The sequence below is a fragment of the Diabrotica virgifera genome, chromosome 3, assembly GCF_917563875.1.
Source record: "Diabrotica virgifera virgifera chromosome 3, PGI_DIABVI_V3a".
NCBI lineage: Eukaryota > Metazoa > Arthropoda > Insecta > Coleoptera > Chrysomelidae > Diabrotica > Diabrotica virgifera.
The window spans coordinates 147,800,467-147,817,981 of NC_065445.1; the positions used below are offsets into that span (position 1 = coordinate 147,800,467).

The 17,515-nt window shown below is 34.1% G+C and overlaps 1 protein-coding gene across 2 annotated transcripts in view; it reads left to right on the forward strand.

Moving 5' to 3' along the window:
- LOC126881345 (RIMS-binding protein 2) overlaps nt 1–17,515 on the forward strand; it is a 509,061-nt gene that overhangs the window by 250,415 nt on the left and 241,131 nt on the right. For both annotated transcript variants that reach the window (XM_050645576.1, XM_050645577.1), the window contains exon 6: nt 7,376–7,613. In XM_050645576.1, the coding sequence (XP_050501533.1) occupies nt 7,376–7,613 (238 nt within the window). The remainder of the gene's footprint in view (nt 1–7,375; nt 7,614–17,515) is intronic.

Sequence of the window (17,515 nt, forward strand, 5' to 3'; positions counted from 1 at the left end):
AACTATCTAAAAAAACTAAGATATTTTTTTAGAATAAAAACAGTGGTTAAAGGGATTTAAACTTTAGTAGTGACGTAATTTATCTTATTCCAATCCTCAATTGTCCAATGTTGGTGTTCTTTGGCCCATTCCAATTTCTTTTTATCATTGCGATGGTCAACTTTGGTTTCTTGGCAGGGCGACATGATTTGAAACCTTGCTCAGCAAGCCTTCTGCGGACTGTCATGTCAGAAACTGGCATCACAGCTTCACGAGTAAGTCCTGTGAGGATTCTTCTTGGCTTCCTTCTATTGTTTACGAAGATATCCCTCATTTTTCTCTCGTCTCTGGGTGTAGTGACACGCTTTCGACCACATTTTTGGGCACGGTCGTGAGTCAAGGGTTTTTTGGTATCAATTTTTTTCTTGACATTGCTCACTGTTGCTTGCGCTACTGGGCATTGTTGAGCTATATGACGTTGGGAAAGCTTTGTATTCCAGAAAAGGGTCTTTATCTCCACCATTTTAGACACCGGGACGTCTTTAGCCTTATCCATTATGATTTTCTTCTTAAAAATCGAAATGTTTTGAAAATGTCTTTAAAACTAAAACTGATAGTTTTTTTTTCACTCACAATCACCACTAATACCTTAATAAAACATACTAGAAAGATACACCGATACTAATCTTTCAAAAACAATACAAAAACATATAAATTCAGTTGTAAACTCCAAGCGCAAATTCACCACAATGTGTATGTTGTCACGTAATTTGACACAAATGACAGTTCTAGAGCTGTAAACGTCAAAAAAGTAAGGTTATTAGTGACAAAATATATTGGCATACCTTAATCGTATAGCAGCATATGATTTTATTATAAAATTTTTGAACAAATTTGAAAAACTTAAAATTTTGTGACTGATCATAATAATTTGATCACCCACTGTAGAATCTATTAATAATACATAAATAAAGAAGAATGAATAAGGCCAATGACTAAAAACACCGCTAACTTATATTATTATGCTTCCAATTGGATTTCTCCTTTTTTTTTTTCAAAAAATATATTGATTTTTTAACCGTAACTTTTTTTATTTTTTATCTTAGAAAGTTTGGCAAAAAAGAATTTTGTAGGTTTTTACAAGATCTATAAGCCAATTAATATTCAATCTTTTTAAAATCCTCAGTCGCAAAAAGAGGTTACTTTGAAAGGGTTGGTAAAGTTGGTTTTGCGTGTTATTACAAGTTTTAATTGTCAATAACTCACTCAATTTTTGCCGCAGAAAAAAAAATTGCAAACCATAATTAAATTAGCTATAATTTTTTTGAGAATTAAATAAGCTATAATTTCATATTTAAACATTTTTTCGTATCTCTGATGCTAATCTTTCTATTATAAAGACAAGGCCATTTTTTTCCAAACTACAAAAATTCGTTATTCGCTTTTAACTATTTTTTTTTTAAAACTAATCATTCTAAGCCGGTCAAACTTCTAGAACCTATTAATAATACTTAAAAGAAGATCAAATAAGGTCAATGACTAATTTTAATTAGGGTGGTGATTAGGAGGTTGCTTCCAATCAAGTTTTCGCTGAAAAAAAATAAGGACTGACATTCTTTTCATTATGTCACTTATTTTTTGAGCTAGAGACTTTTTTTATTTCTGGAGATAGATATTTTTAAATACTTTAAATTAGTTTGAGCAAGTTATCCTCGAAAAATGCATAGTTTTCCCGTCTTTTGACTTTGAAACTACAATATTTAGCATTTGACGAAGAAGAGCTAACATATAATAAAGTATAGCTCGATTAATATTGTCTTAAAAAAAACTGTTTTGTTTATTTTTTCAAAAGGTACGTTTTTGTAGAGTAAAGTTGTTTTGATAGAACAAAAACTTTTGGAGTTATTAGCAGAAAACTTATTAATAACATTAATTTTTTCGATATAGAAAAACACTAACACTTTCGATAGCGAATAAATCGAAAACTATTAATTTTTTCAAAAAAACATATAGAACCTTTTTTGCCGAGAATGAATGTATTTACCAACTTTTTCGATCAAAATATAATAAAAAATTTCCACCCCGACCACCCCCACTGCAAAAGCGCCTTTCGGCATCAGATAGATTTTGATCCTTGGACTATCCACTACGTATTCTCAAATTTTCAATTGGATCCATTCTGTAAAAAATTCGAGGTTTTGTCCTATTTTAAGCTTCATTACTTGGACTAAACGTAATAACGTATGTCACTAAAGTTTTCGGAAAATTTTAGATTTAAAATTATTATTGGTAGGAAGCGTTGGATCAAGTTGCCATTGGAAACCAAAATTAGTAAACAATTTAAACAATATAAACAATGTCAGTTTTGACAAATACGATTCGTTAAGATGTCGTACAAACTTAATATTCGTCAAAGTATTTATCGTTTAGTTGGACATGTACCAAAACGCAATATTGTAAGAATTTTTAGTGCTCAAAATATTTCTGTGTCAACGATTTACCAGACAATTAAAGAGTGCGAAAATGGTATACCATGCCTTAATTTGCCCAAAAGTGGAAGACCAAGAGTTTTAACTCCTGCTCGAGAACAGAGATTAATTCAGAGTCTGGAGAACCAATTAGGAAAATCTTTGCGAAATGTTGGCCGAAGATATAATGTTTCACGAATAACTGTAAGTAGAACAATTTCTAGAAATAATTTAAAACGATATAAAAGAAAAAAAGCTCCTAAGTACACACCAACCCAGTTAGAAAAAATTCCTAGATGTTGCCGTGCATTGAGACGCATCCATTTTCCTGGTAAAATTCTCATTATGGATGATGAAAAGTATTTTACTTTATCCAATTCCGAAATGAAGGGCAACGACGGATTTTATACACGCAATGTACAAGATGCAAAGGACGAAGTTAGGTTTAAGGGAAAAGTGAAATTTGCCGATAAAATTTTGGTATGGTGTGCCACCTCAGAAGCTGGTGTTTCACAGCCGTTTGTTGGGCGTGTTCGCGGTGAAGCTCTCAATGCTGACATTTACATTGACAGGTGTCGTACAAAGCTTGTTCAATTTTTAAATACTCATCACTCCAATGATGAAACTATATTTTGGCCCGACTTAGCGTCATGCCATTACGCCAGGAGAACTACAGATTGGTTAACTGCTCAAAATATAAATTTTGTTCCCAAGCGCGACAACCCTCCAAATGTGCCTCAGGCGAGGCCTATAGAAGAGTTTCGGGCTGTTTTGAGTCGAACGGTGTATAATAATGGCTGGGAAGCCCAAAAAGAAGATCAGCTAAGGCGAAGAATTTTGCAAAAATTTCGTGAGATCGATTTAGAAAAACAGTCCAAAGACTTATTGCACATACAAGACCAAATTTACGTGCCATCGAAGATTACGGAACTCTTTCTGTTCTATAAAAATACATTAAAAACCTTAAATATGTAGACTTAATTTTTTGTATTTAGTTAATAAAATAAAATTAATTTACAATTAAAAAATACATATATATTTTTTCCGAATTCTTTAGGGACATACGTTAATAATATGTGCTATATATAGGTATAAGATGATTAAATAGCAAATCCACAGACAAAACATAAATAAGATGATTTAATTTTTTACCATATAACCTCAGAAAAACTTTCTCAGTGTCGAATCGTTAAGGTCTGGGCTCATTGGATCGAATCGGTCAGCAACGGAACGGACCGCTACAGCCCGGAATTAAATGCCTAAGCGCGCAATTATCGGCAGCACATCGGCAAAATCCCGCCAGCTCACTCAATGTATTTAGACATTTCAGAGAAGATGGATCCAAAAATTATTATTGTTAAAAATAAAAATGTATACCATTTTTATTCGGTTGCAATGCGAAGGCAAAACAATCTTATTTTTCACTTAGAATACGGAGCGCAGTCCAGCACTCTGAATCGACGATTTTCGACTCTTATTGGAGTCTCATCGGAGAGACGTAGGCCTGCTGCTCCATACCCTCATTGACACCAACACCGAGAGTTTATCCCCCACACCGCAACTGACGTGAATGGATTAGGTGACTAGCGTCATCTGGCAATTGAAAGGCAAAGTTTTTCAATCCTAATAGCGACATTAATAATATTGAAAAATATTAAAAATATTACTAAAAGATTTTTAAATTGAAAACTTATTGGCCATTTCCCTGGAGACACCTCCAAGGCTTCTACAATATGCAAGCCAGATGGATGCTGCAGTGAAGACAAAAGGGAAGGAATTCTACACTATGCAATTCACAACCCCCGTCTGCAGCTTGGTAAAGTTCCAAAGGAAAATGGACTTAGTTACTGTATAGGAGTAATACTAATATAAAAATAAAAATGTATACCATTTTTATTCAGTTGCAATGAGAAGGCTAAACAATCTTATTTTTCACTTAGGATACGGAGCGCAGTCCAGCACTCTGAATCGACGATTTTCGTCTCTTATTGGAGTCTCATCGGAAAGACGTAGGCTGCTGCTCCATACTCTCATTGACCAACACCGAGAGTTTATACCCCACACCGCAACTGACTTGAATGGATTAGGTGACTAGCGTCATCTGTCAATTGAAAGGCAAAGTTTTTCAATCCTAATAGCGACATTAATAATATTGAAAAATATTAAAAATATTACTAAAAGATTTTTAAATTGAAAACTTATTGGTCCATTTCCCTGGTGACACCTGCAAGGCTTCTACAATATGCAAGCCAGATGGATACTGCAGTGAAGACAAAAGGGAAGGAATTCTACACTATGCAATTCACAACCCCCGTCTGCAGCTTGGTAAAGTTCCAACGGAAAATGGACCTAGTTACTGTATAGGAGTAATACTAATATAAAAATAAAAATGTATACCATTTTTATTCAGTTGCAATGCGAAGGCAAAACAATCTTATTTTTCACTTAGAATACGGAGCGCAGTCCAGCACTCTAAATCGACGATTTTCGACTCTTATTGGAGTCTCATCGGAGAGACGTAGGCCTGCTGCTCCATACTCTAAGTGACCAACACCGAGAGTTTAAAAAAAGCTTTGCCTTTCAATTGCCAGATGACGCTAGTCACCTAATACATTCACGTCAGTTGCGGTGGGGGGATAAACTGTCGGTGTCGGTCACTTAGATTATGGAGCAGCAGGAATACGTCTCTCCGATGAGACTCCAACAAGAGTCGAAAATCGTCGATTCAGAGTGCTGTACTGCGCTCCGTATTCTAAGTGAAAATAAGATTGTTTTGCCTTCGCATTACAGCTGAATAAAAATGGTATACATTTTTATTTTTATATTAGTATTACTCCAATAGAGTAACTAGGTCCATTTTCCGTTGGAACTTTACCAAGCTGCAGACGGGGATTGTGAATTGCATAGTGTAGAATTCCTTCCCTTTTGTCTTCACTGCAGCATCCATCTGGCTTGCATATTGTAGAAGCCTTGGAGGTGTCACCAGGGAAATGGACCAATAAGTTTTCAATTTAATAAAAATCTTTTAGTAATATTTTTAATATTTTTCAATATTATTAATGTCGCTATTAGGATTGAAAAACTTTGCCTTTATTATTATTAGTTTGTTGTGCTCTGAAGAGGAACAACAAATAAAGTTTCAAAAAGGAGGCACATTAAATAGGTGCATGAAATTTGTAAAAAACGAAACACGGAAAGTGAATTTTCTACTTTATTTGCTGATTTAAACGATCATAAAAAAATAAAAAATTTTAACACTTCAGAACGGGTTACGCAAAATATCAAGAACTCTTATTTATTATAAAAACTGATCTCACAAAACATAATACCTTCAACATTTAATTATTATTTCAGTTTAAAAATCAGCTAATTTATGATTTTCAAAAAAGCATAATATAATAGTTTCCGACAGAAACATATTGAATTCAGCATCTGTTTTAACATCTGAACACATTAAAATATATACAATCCTTGGGCAGCCCACTTCCATATTATCCGTTTCGTTGTCGTAGCGTTCACTATTCACACCTCATCAAATCGCTAGGCATCACTACACTGTAACGGCGAAAATATTCTCTTCAGAGATTTCGGCGCGTTTCGGTGTGAATCGATCTTGTCTGCTTGCGTAAAGTATGCGCTGAGTCATTTGAATACACGAAGATATTCCACTGCCGATCGTCGTGTTACGTTCAGTTGCGTGCTGATCCGGACAAGTGAGCGTGGACCTTTATATTAAGCTTATAACTTGAAATAGTACCATAGGCTAGCATTACCTTGTTTAACATCAATAACTTTTCTCTCCTATATTAGCTCTGTGAAACCAGAGAATATAACTGTTAACGCATTAGTTAAAAGGATAGTTTAGGAAATCATTCAAATGTAAATACTTTCTACGGATCACAAAAAGGTTAATTTCTATTTCCGAAAGTAAAAAGACAAATAAATATTTTGATAATCGTTAAGAATTTGAAAATATGCGGCAAATGAAAGTAGGTAATTGTGGTACCAAAGAGAGCTAGCTATCACTGTTAAGACAATCTTCGCTTGGCGATGACGACATTCTAATTATTCCATCATTAATTTCTGGATTAGTATTAACTGACCGCCTGTAGTAAAGTGTGATGTTCTCAGCTTTGTTCGTCTTCTGGATGTCTCAGAAGGTATTTTATAATAAGGATCAGCATCGGTCACTAGGAGACATAAGGTGAATGTAATATTATCATCTAACGAACGATGTATTTTAACATCGTAGTTTTATATCTGCAATTCACTTTGCTTAGGAGGTAAATTTTCAGTCAATCATTCTCTTCGACACACAATCCAACAACCTATATTTAAAGTGCTTTATGTCACTCTTATCAAGGCTTATCAAGCTAAACTTATTATTCTTGCCAGTAGATTCAGAGATTTTTTGCGGTCTCCAGTTTTTGGCCCACAAATAAAGGACATACAACTGTATAAGACTGTTAAAAATATTTTTTATATAACACAAGATAAGTACATACAGCTATATTTTTGAGTTTATTAAAAACTAGGATTACCTTAACCGATGGTTTATACTTTAAATTGTACTTTCGAGGAATATATAAGGGTATCCAAATATTGAGTAGAGTACATAAATAATGTGTTATTCAAAGCGGCATGATATATCTGACTTATTTCAATCAGGAATTTCATATTCAGTTAAAACATCTTTGATATCTTTTAAACTTTTAATACTGTTCTCTTTTTTCTTAAGTTATGCCTTCTATAAATTTCTTCTAATATAGCAATTAACAGCTAACGCTTTTGCTCGCTTACGCATTCTGCACTTCCACTTTCTTAGGTCCTGTATCACGAGCTCACTTCATCTCAAGGCATCTTTCACCTTCAAGTCATTGTCCGATTAGTTGCCTCAATTAACAAATCCTTTAAATTACAATTTAAAGGTACCCGACGTGTAGCTACCCCTGTAACCCCACACCCACCGCCCCCTTGGGGCGGCACAACCATGTCTGGTATATCAGATTTGAGACCGAGGATGCTTACAGATGGACTGGATTCAGACTGGAGTACCCTCCACAGCGGACCCGACAGAAACTTCTTGAATGGGCAAATGAGCACGGAGGGTCAAGTCGATATGCTGGATATACCTGGGAAAGGGAGATGTTCTGTGTATATAGCAAGGTAAGACTAAAAATTTTAAATTAGGAATTTTAAAATGTGCATACAAAGTCCTCTCACTCTCGATTATTTTCTAAACAATAAACCTTATATATACAGAGAGGATCTAAATTATGGAATAAATTCATTTTCTCTAAAATCCCAAAAAATCCCGAAAAAAATCCCGTAACAGGTCGATTTTTATATATATTTCATGCTAGTGACGTCATCCATCTGAACATGGTGGCGTAATCGATGATTTTTTTTAAATGGGAATAGGGGTCGTGTGGCACCTCATTTGAAAGGGTATGGTGGCTCCTGGCTTCTGAGCCACCTTAGATAATTAAGGGTTGGTTACCCCCTACCATAAGGGTTGATGAAATAACTCGTATTACCGTAGATGCATTTATTTCGTAAGTTAGAGTACTAACGGTAAAGAGCTGGTGGTACGTTAGTTCTCAGTAGCTGTGATGTTTTCCCTTTGGGATCTCAAATATTAATTGACTTTACTGTTCGCGATGGAATTAGAACTAATAATCGGTATTCTCCTGTTTATTGTTTTGGTATATAATGAAAGTAAGATTGTTTTGATTAAAAGCGCTGAGTCGACTAGGTTATAAAAATAATGAATGCTATTGTTATTTCAAACCGACCTTGGTCAAACCTAAACTGTTACACCGATATGTGCTAATGTAGGTCGATCGTATTTACTATAAACAAATGTAGTTTGTTTTGCTAAAGACATTTTTAATTATTAAAAGGATTTGTTTTAATAAGAAGATTACTAAGAGATGCCGTGTATCCCAACACATCTTCCTTTCCTTCCGAAAATTTTCTGACTACGGAAAAGGAAGAAAATTTTTCTATTAGTACCACCAACTGCTTACTGCGTTTTAATAAATACAATATATACATTTTTTATTTCCTATAAATAATAATTAAATACAAAAAAAAATGTTCGTTATCAACATTGTTCCCGTTTCACTAGTCACTCACTGTGTTGTCGGATTGTAAGCATATAATCTATTCTTATGTATTTCCCTGATTTTATTGTTTTCCAATCTGATCTTACAATTAACATTATTTACCTCTGTTATTGTGAAGGGGCCTACATAAAGACTATCAACCTTACCATTCTCTTCCCTTTTTACCAGGACTAGGTCTCCTATTTCAAAGTGTTGTGGTGTTGCTTTGGGCTTATTTTCTTCTTGCCGCTCTTTTTTGTCTTCCTTGCTTTCATTGCTTCTAGTGAATTGACCTATCGTGTCTATGTATTCTGTGTCCTCTGGTTTCGAAGAAGTGTCCGATATCACGTCTTCTTTGACATGTGTTCTATTCGGTTTGTTAATTTGACATTTATGACATTGTTTAACGTATTTTCTTACGTCTTTTTCTAAATTTTTCCATCTGAACTTTGCTTTTAGCTTCTTTATTAGTCTATTTTTCTTTAAGTGTCCTCCAAACATCGGGTGATTATGATATTCTTCTATTAACCTGTGTTTTTCTTTGTCATCTTCTATTGTTTCTGGTACTTCACATATGTATATTTCTACAATCTTCAATATTTCGTTTCCTTGTTTAATAAATTCCTCAATTGTGCACACTTTAAAAATAATATCGTTTACGTATATTTTTACTTTACGTACTGCATTCTCTACCGCCAGCTTATCAAGCTGTGCCAACATTTGGTTTAAATCAAAATGATTGAATCCTCTGGCTATGCTCTTGCTGCACTTCATTTTGTTTTTGACCCTAATGCTCAGTCTTGGTGAGACTAGTTCTGCTCCAAAAGACAAAATTGGTAGTCTATGCGCCTCTAAATTATTTAGTACCTTTCTTACTGTTTGTTTGTGGGCTTCTGGCTGTAGTGCGAGTTCACTTTCTGCCTTCGTTTGCCTTGCTTCCTTCTTCTTTCCTCTTGCTTGAGCTCGTGTTATAGCTAGTATATGGGTATTGCCTATGTATAGGTTCTTTAGTTGATGTAATGTTATTCTTGAAAGGCTGTCTGCGTAGTTATTTTTCCCTGTTATGTATTCTATTTCGAAATCGTATTCCTCTAAATCTAATCTGATTCTTGTAAGTTTCGAAGTTGGTTCTTTCATTGCAAATAAATGTGTTAGTGGTTTATGATCCGTTTTTACTAAAAATGTTGGTGCTCCATATAAATAACATTTGAAATGATTAATTCCCCAATGAATCGCTAGTAATTCCTTAACGACTATAGGTTTATTACATTCTCCTTTATTGAAACTTCTTGATGCGTATGCTATTGGTAGGTCTATTCCGTTATAATCTTGACTTAAAATTGCTGAACAACTCTCGTTGGATGAGTCTGTTGTAAGGATGAATTGTTTATTGAAATCTGGATATTTTAGGATCGGTGGCTTCATCAGAGATGATTTAAGCTTACTGAATGCTTTTTCGCATTCTTCTGACCAAAAAAATTCTACTCCTTTTCTTGATAATCTGTTGAGTGGTCTGGATATTTCAGCAAAATTTTGAATAAAACGTCTATAATAGTTACAAAATGCTACGAATCTTTTTGTTTCTTCCGCTGTCTTAGGTGTCGGGTATTGTTCAATCGTTGCATATTTCGCTTTGTCTGGTGATACTCCTTCCTGAGAAAGATCATGTCCTAAATATGTTACTTCTCTTCTAAAAAATTGACATTTTCCTGGGTTAAGTTTCAAATTGAATTTTCGACATGTCTCAAATGTCTTTTTCAGGTTGTCTAGGTGATGTTTTTCGGATATTCCTATTACTAATATATCGTCCATGTAAAGAAAAGCTTTGTCCGGTGCTAATCCCGAAAATGCTATTGACATCATCCTTGAAAAGCTATTTGGGCTTACCTTTAATCCAAAAGGTAATCTGGTAAATTGAAATGCTCCATTTTCTGTGCTAAACGATGTGTATTTTCTCGATGATTTTTCTAATGGTATCTGGTGAAAACCTGACATTAAGTCTATAACTGAAAACCATTTTGCTCTTCCTAGTTGATCTAGTATTGAGTCTATCCTTGGTAAAGGAAATTTGTCTGTGACTATTTTCTTGTTCAGTTGCCTAAAATCTATGCATAATCTCCATGCTTTATTTCCATCTATCGACTTTTTCGGTACCAGCACTACTGGGCTGTTGTATTCTGATGTAGACGGTTCTATTATTCCTTGGTCTCTCAGTTTTTGTACTTGTCGGTTTAATTCTTCTGTTTGTGCATGAGGTGTCCTATAGTTTTTAATATATACCGGAGTTTGGTCTTTAACTCTCAGTTTCTGCTCGTAGAAGTTGTTACATGTTAGCATGTCATGCCTTAGGGCGAATATATTTGAATAATCTTCACATAAAGATACTAACTTATCGCGTATGTATTCTAGAATGTCTAACTTCAATGATTCCCGTAATTCCTTTTTCCTATCCTTGCTGTCGATGATCAGTCTATATAATATGTTGAATAATTTAATGTCTAATGTTTTGATTGCGTTTGTCTCTACTTTTATTGTTTCGTAGGTTGTGTTCAAAATTTTGATGTACGGATTATTACTTGAAATAATTGCTCTCGCTATGAATATTCCTGGTTGTATTTCCTGTTGTTCCACCATCCTGTCGTTCTTCAGCGTTTGAAAAATTTTTACGATTCTGTAAATTTCACATCTAGGCGGTATTACTATCGTGTCATTATCTATATTTTCCAAAATGTTTGTACTAATGTAACAATCGTTGTCCTCTTTAATGTGCATTTTAAGGTTAGCGTAGTCTAGTATGCATTGAAAGTTTGAAATAAAGTCTCTCCCAATGATTCCGTCGGTTGGAATAGGAAAGCTAGGTTCCACTAATTGAAAGATATGCTCAAATCGAGATCATTTTGTTGATCGAGATCCGTTGTTTCAACTTCTCCCATTGTTTGTAATTCTCCTTTAGTTACTCCTTTTATTTTCGCTTTTGTGTTTGGTTTCACATGTTCCTTCATAAAATCTTGTGAACATTTCAGTATTGAAATATCAGCTCCTGTGTCTATGATAAAGGTATTTGTGTTTTCTAGGATTCCTGTTTTCATTCGTACAAAATTCGTTAGGTTTAAATCGAAGTTGTAAATATTATATTCCACTTCTGACTGTGTACTTTCCTTGTTTCGTTCATTCAAAACCCCAACTGCTGGTTTTCTGGTTCCTCTTGGCTGTCTTCTAACTCAAGTAGCCTTACGTTTCTGTTACGTCCTCCTCTCTGGTTCCCTCTGTACGTTTGGTTGTTGAATTGTCTATATCCTCTGTTGGAATAATTCCGTTGGTTTCCTGTTTCTTCTCCTTCGTTCCGTTGTCCGAAGTTATTTCTTCTTCCTCTGTCGTATTTGTTATGGTATCATCTTCGGTATTGCTGTTGTCCTCTCCTATTTTCATAATTCGTCCTATAATTGAACACTCTTCCCTGTGTGTTCTCATCTGTCGTATCAATCCATAAAAATTTAGATACTACTTCCTGCGATGTTGTGAAATTACCTGCCTCCAGTATTAACTTAGCTCTATCCGTATTAACATTTCGTTTCATTATTGCTACGACTGTTTCCGTTGTGTATTTTTTCGCTAGCTCCAATGGCATTCCTTCCGCTATGTATGCTACCTTCAACTGTTCCGCTAATTCCTCTACTTCGGATGCGTACACTGCTGCATCTTTGTATCCTTGCCTTTTCTTTGCTAACTTGTCTATTATCGTTTTCGGATTGTCGCCTCTTAATTCCTTCTTCAGTGCCGCTGCTATAAGTGGGATCGTATCCTCTGTGGTTATCAGGTTTCTAGACTTATTAGTCAATCTTGTTTTTATTAATGTTATCGTTGTTTCTTCATGTCCTTCTGCTATTTTTCCAAGTAACTCTAATGCGTCTAAAAAAGGTTGTAGTTTCCCTGCGCTTCCATCAAACTCGTTGGGCAATACCTTGCTTGCAATATTCAAAAATTCATTGATTGTCAGAGCCATGTTTAATATTTTTATCTCTTGTTTTATGTCGCTTTTCCCTCTTTTATTTCCTCGTAAATTTTTTCCTCTATCTCCTCGTCACTTTTTTCCTCTTCTACTTCTTCGTCGCTTTGTTCTTCCTCTATTTCCTTGTCGATTGGTTGGTGTATTGAACTTGGAACTACTGTTCTTAAGTTTACAGCTTGAAATGAGCGTATAACTTTGTCTCTTATTTTTCCGAAATATTTGTTGCACGCTTCTCTTTGTTTGTCCGATAGCGCTTCCCAATTTTTCTTCGTTAAATGTGTGAATTTGTTATACAATTTAATTAGCTGTGTCGTTACTTCTTCTTGTATATCCTTAGATTTAGGTACTTTCTTCTTCAAGACCCTTCTACTTTGTCTTGTTACTTCTTGCGTAATCTCCTCAACTATTTTGATGAAGTCTTCCCAAGTAACTTTGTTGCTACTCATTTATTCATAATTTTCCTTATTCCTGTACCCGTAACGAACGCATAAATTTGACAGTCTTACGAGGTATAGTAAATATATATATATGTCTATAAAATGTTATGTCAAAAATAATAAAAATGTAGTAAATTGCAATAAAAATCATTATATCAATCAATATAAATCACCATAAATATCAGTAGACCAATAAAAATGTAATAAAAATCAGTAGGTAAAATAATAAATGGATAAAAAGTCAGTAAAGATAAAAATGTATGTTAGTAAATGTATGTATATAAAAATCAAATAAAAATCAATATCAAATAAAAATGTATCATTACGTCCTATAAATAACCATAATATTTGTAAAAAAAATCCTTATAATACCAATAAGGTAATTAAAATAAACTAGGTAGATAAAAATAGGTAGAACTTAGATTATGTATCTTAAATTACGATTATATTACGTTATTATATGGTTATACGAATCAGGAGTAATATCGTGGAAATACCATAAGAATAGCTAATATGGACTTACCACTTTTACACGTCTTTTTTCGTATCACCCAAAAGTCCTCGCTGCACGTTCCATAGCATTGTCCATTGTCCCACGAAGTTCCATCTCCATACCAAGTTCCATTTTCCATACTATTCTCAGCTCCGTCCCGGGCCTGACGTCTCCATCCTTTTTCTATATACCACACTGTTCTAGGGTGGTCGAGGTGCCAGAACATTGACGTGTTTCTCCATACTCGTCCCGTTTACCAGTCCTGTGTTCTTCCCTGGTCTTGGATCGCCATATGGTGGCTACTGGCTTCTGAGCCACCTTAGATAATTAAGGGTTGGTTACCCCCTACCATAAGGGTTGATGAAATAACTCGTATTACCGTAGATGCATTTATTTCGTAAGTTAGAGTACTAACGGTAAAGAGCTGGTGGTACGTTAGTTCTCAGTAGCTGTGATGTTTCCCCTTTGGGATCTCAAATATTAATTGACTTTACTGTTCGCGATGGAATTAGAACTAATAATCGGTATTCTCCTGTTTATTGTTTTGGTATATAATGAAAGTAAGATTGTTTTGATTAAAAGCGCTGAGTCGACTAGGTTATAAAAATAATGAATACTATTGTTATTTCAAACCGACCTTGGTCAAACCTAAACTGTTACACCGATATGTGCTAATGTAGGTCGATCGTATTTACTATAAACAAATGTAGTTTGTTTTGCTAAAGACATTTTTAATTATTAAAAGGATTTGTTTTAATAAGAAGATTAGTAAGAGATGCCGTGTATCCCAACACAAGGGTGTTCAATTCTCTATACAGTAATATAAACATTCATATCATTATTTATACAGGGTGGCCAAAATAAGAATTTTTGAATTAAAATAATTGACGAAAAAAGAAGAATGTATGCAATTTATTTAACTCAAAATACATTCTATCGCCGTCAGAAAGTAGAACAAAAATGTTTATTTGGCAAATAAATATTGCTTTTCGCTTAAATTAAATGTTTAAACTGCCAAGAGGTAGGTGGGCGGCTGTTTGTGATTTAATTTAAGCGAAAAGAAATATTTATTTTGTGAAATAAACATTTTTACTATTTACTGACAGCCGTACAATGTATTTTGAGTTAAATAAATTACATACATTCTTCTTTTTTCGTCATTATTTTAATTCAAAAATTCTTATTTTGGCCACCCTGTATAAATAATGATATGAATGTTTATATTACTGTATAGAGAATTGAACACCCTTTCAAATGAGGTGCCACACGACCCCTACTCCCATTTAAAAAAAATCATTGATTACGTCATCACGCTCAGATGGATGACGACTGGTATGAAATATATGCCAAACAATAATTGTAATTTAAAAATAAAAATCGACCTGTTTCGGGATTTTTCTCCAAAGTCGTCCATTTTAGAGAAAATGAATTTATTCCACGATTTAGATCCTCTCTGTATATATATTAAATGAAACAAAGGCACATATAAATTGTTTTTATGATGTCTGAGTAATATAATATTTTAAAGTGGCAACGAGAGCCATGTTAAAAAATTATTGTAAAAATAAACAAGAATAAAAAACCGCTAAAAGCCGTAAAAACGAGTGGCGCATACAATATTCCAGCTACAAAAGAGCTGATATGAATATTACGTGGTGCGAAAATGTATTTTCATTTTGATCGAAAATAAAATTCTAGTCTTATTTTAAAAGATTTTTTCATAATATTGGCTAAATTTGAAGTAAAACGCGCCACAAAAGGGTAACTTCGATACAGTTTGCATTTTGAAGCTCTTTTGTGGCGCGTTTTACTTCAAATTTAGCAAATATTATGGAAAAATCTTTTAAAATAAAATTATAATTTTATTTTCCATCAAAATGAAAATACATTTTCTCGCCACGTAATATTCATATCAGCTATAAGCTGGAATATTGTATGCGTCACTCATTTTTACGGCGTTTAGCTGTTTTTTTTATTCTTGTATCAGGAGTTTTTCAAAGTTATTTATAAATTAAATGTATGAAGTTGAATGTAATGTTTCTCGGTTACACTTTAAGCGTTATAAATGGTCGTCTTTCTCGCATTACCTCCGAAATGATCTAGTGTACGTCAAATGTACACTAGATTTTTTTTCTATTCAAAATAGATTGAAAAAAAAAGGAATGACCGGTAAATGAACTCGGAATGCCTGATCAAATTTAGCGTCGTAACCACTACAACGACATAAATCATTTCGGCCATAATGGTTAAATGGGTTACACTTTTGGAGCTCGATCACTTCGAAACGGCTTCACCGATTTTGATCACTAAACATGAGTTTGAAACTTATTGACAAGTAGTATCTGATGCATCCAAGGTCAAGTATGATAACTGAAGATATTACAGGAATTATTGAGCTTGATAAACCGTTTTTTATCAAACGAAATAGATTTGATCACACTTATGAAGCTTATAGCTTAAAAATTCTAATTTTCCCAGATATGAGGTATACACCGTTAGACGCTCAGTTATTATATATACGCCATAATTACATAATTATTAGGATGGCCGGGATATGAACTCGGATTGTCTTATCACTGGTGTCGTAAGTACTAGATCATTTGGGAGATAATGCGACCAAGGCGACCCCAGAAAACGGCAATTCTCGCTAGTGGCGCACAACCCCTCTACATGCGACATTATATATATATACGAAATTTTCGATTTTCTAAATCTGACTGAATTAAAAAATTAAAATTTAGGAAAAGACTCGCTCATCCATATGTGAACATTGCATCTTGGTCATAGGGTGTGGATTTTACGTCTATTCCTATTTAGGGTCTGTTTTTCTTTCTCGTTCTCAAAACTACCAAAAATTTCAAAAATATAAGTTCGACCTTTGCGGCTTCTGATAGTACTGATCATTACCTTTCCAACGCATGTTTAATTTTGAAAATCGGTTATACCATTCAAAAGTTATCGAGCTCAGAAATATGACTCAATTTTTATTTAAAAAAGGGAAAATGTTTGTATGTATGTATGTATTATGTATGTGTGTGGAAAAGTTGCACCGATCTGAATTTTTTTTTCTGTGTTTCAAGAGGGTGTGAGGGCCGATTCAGAACCGGTCTAATTTTTGACTTCTGACTGCTCGTAAGCCAGCTAGAGGACTAGGTAGATACAAAATAGCATATTTTTTGGGCGTATATATCTTAGGTTCAAGGAGAGACAGGAAAACCGCAAATACACCAAATCAATAGGGTTGTGTTAAGCTTTCAAATGGTGCTTAAGCGATCAACCTAAGACATACACAGTGCTCACCATAGCCGAAAAACTGAAAAATTAAACTTTGAAAATTTTGGTTTTTCGACAATTACTCAAAATTTCAACCTACGAATTGCGCCAATAACTGAGCTTTTGTAGGAGGACTCAGGACGCGTCTAAAGGTGTATATCTCATATCTGGGAAAATTCGAATTTTTTAGTTATAGGCTTCATAAATATGATCAAATCTATTTCTTATGGGAGAAACCGTTTTCAAGCTCAATAATTCCTCTAATACGTTCAATTATCATACTTGATCTTGGATGCATCGGATACTACTTGTCAATACGTTTTAAACTCATGTTTAGTGATCAAATCAGCCGTTCAGAAGTTATAGAGCTCCAAAAGTATAATTAGTCCAGGAACTGAAACTTTTCACTTCGCAATTTTTACAGAATGGATCGATTTGCTTGAAAATTTGAAAATAAGTAGTGGATAGTCCAAGGATCAAAATCTATATGATGCCGAAAGACGCTTTTACCATGGGGTGGTTGCCACCCCATCTCGAGGGTGGAATTATTTTATTATATTTTGACCGCAAATGTTGGTAAAAACATTAATTGTAAGAAAAAAATATTTTATATTTTTTTGATAAAATTAATAGTTTTCGATTTATTGGTTATCGAAACCTTAGTTTATATCGAAAAAATCAATGTTATTAATCAATCATGGTTTATGTACTTGTAGTGGTTACGATGCTAAATTTGATTGGGCAATCTG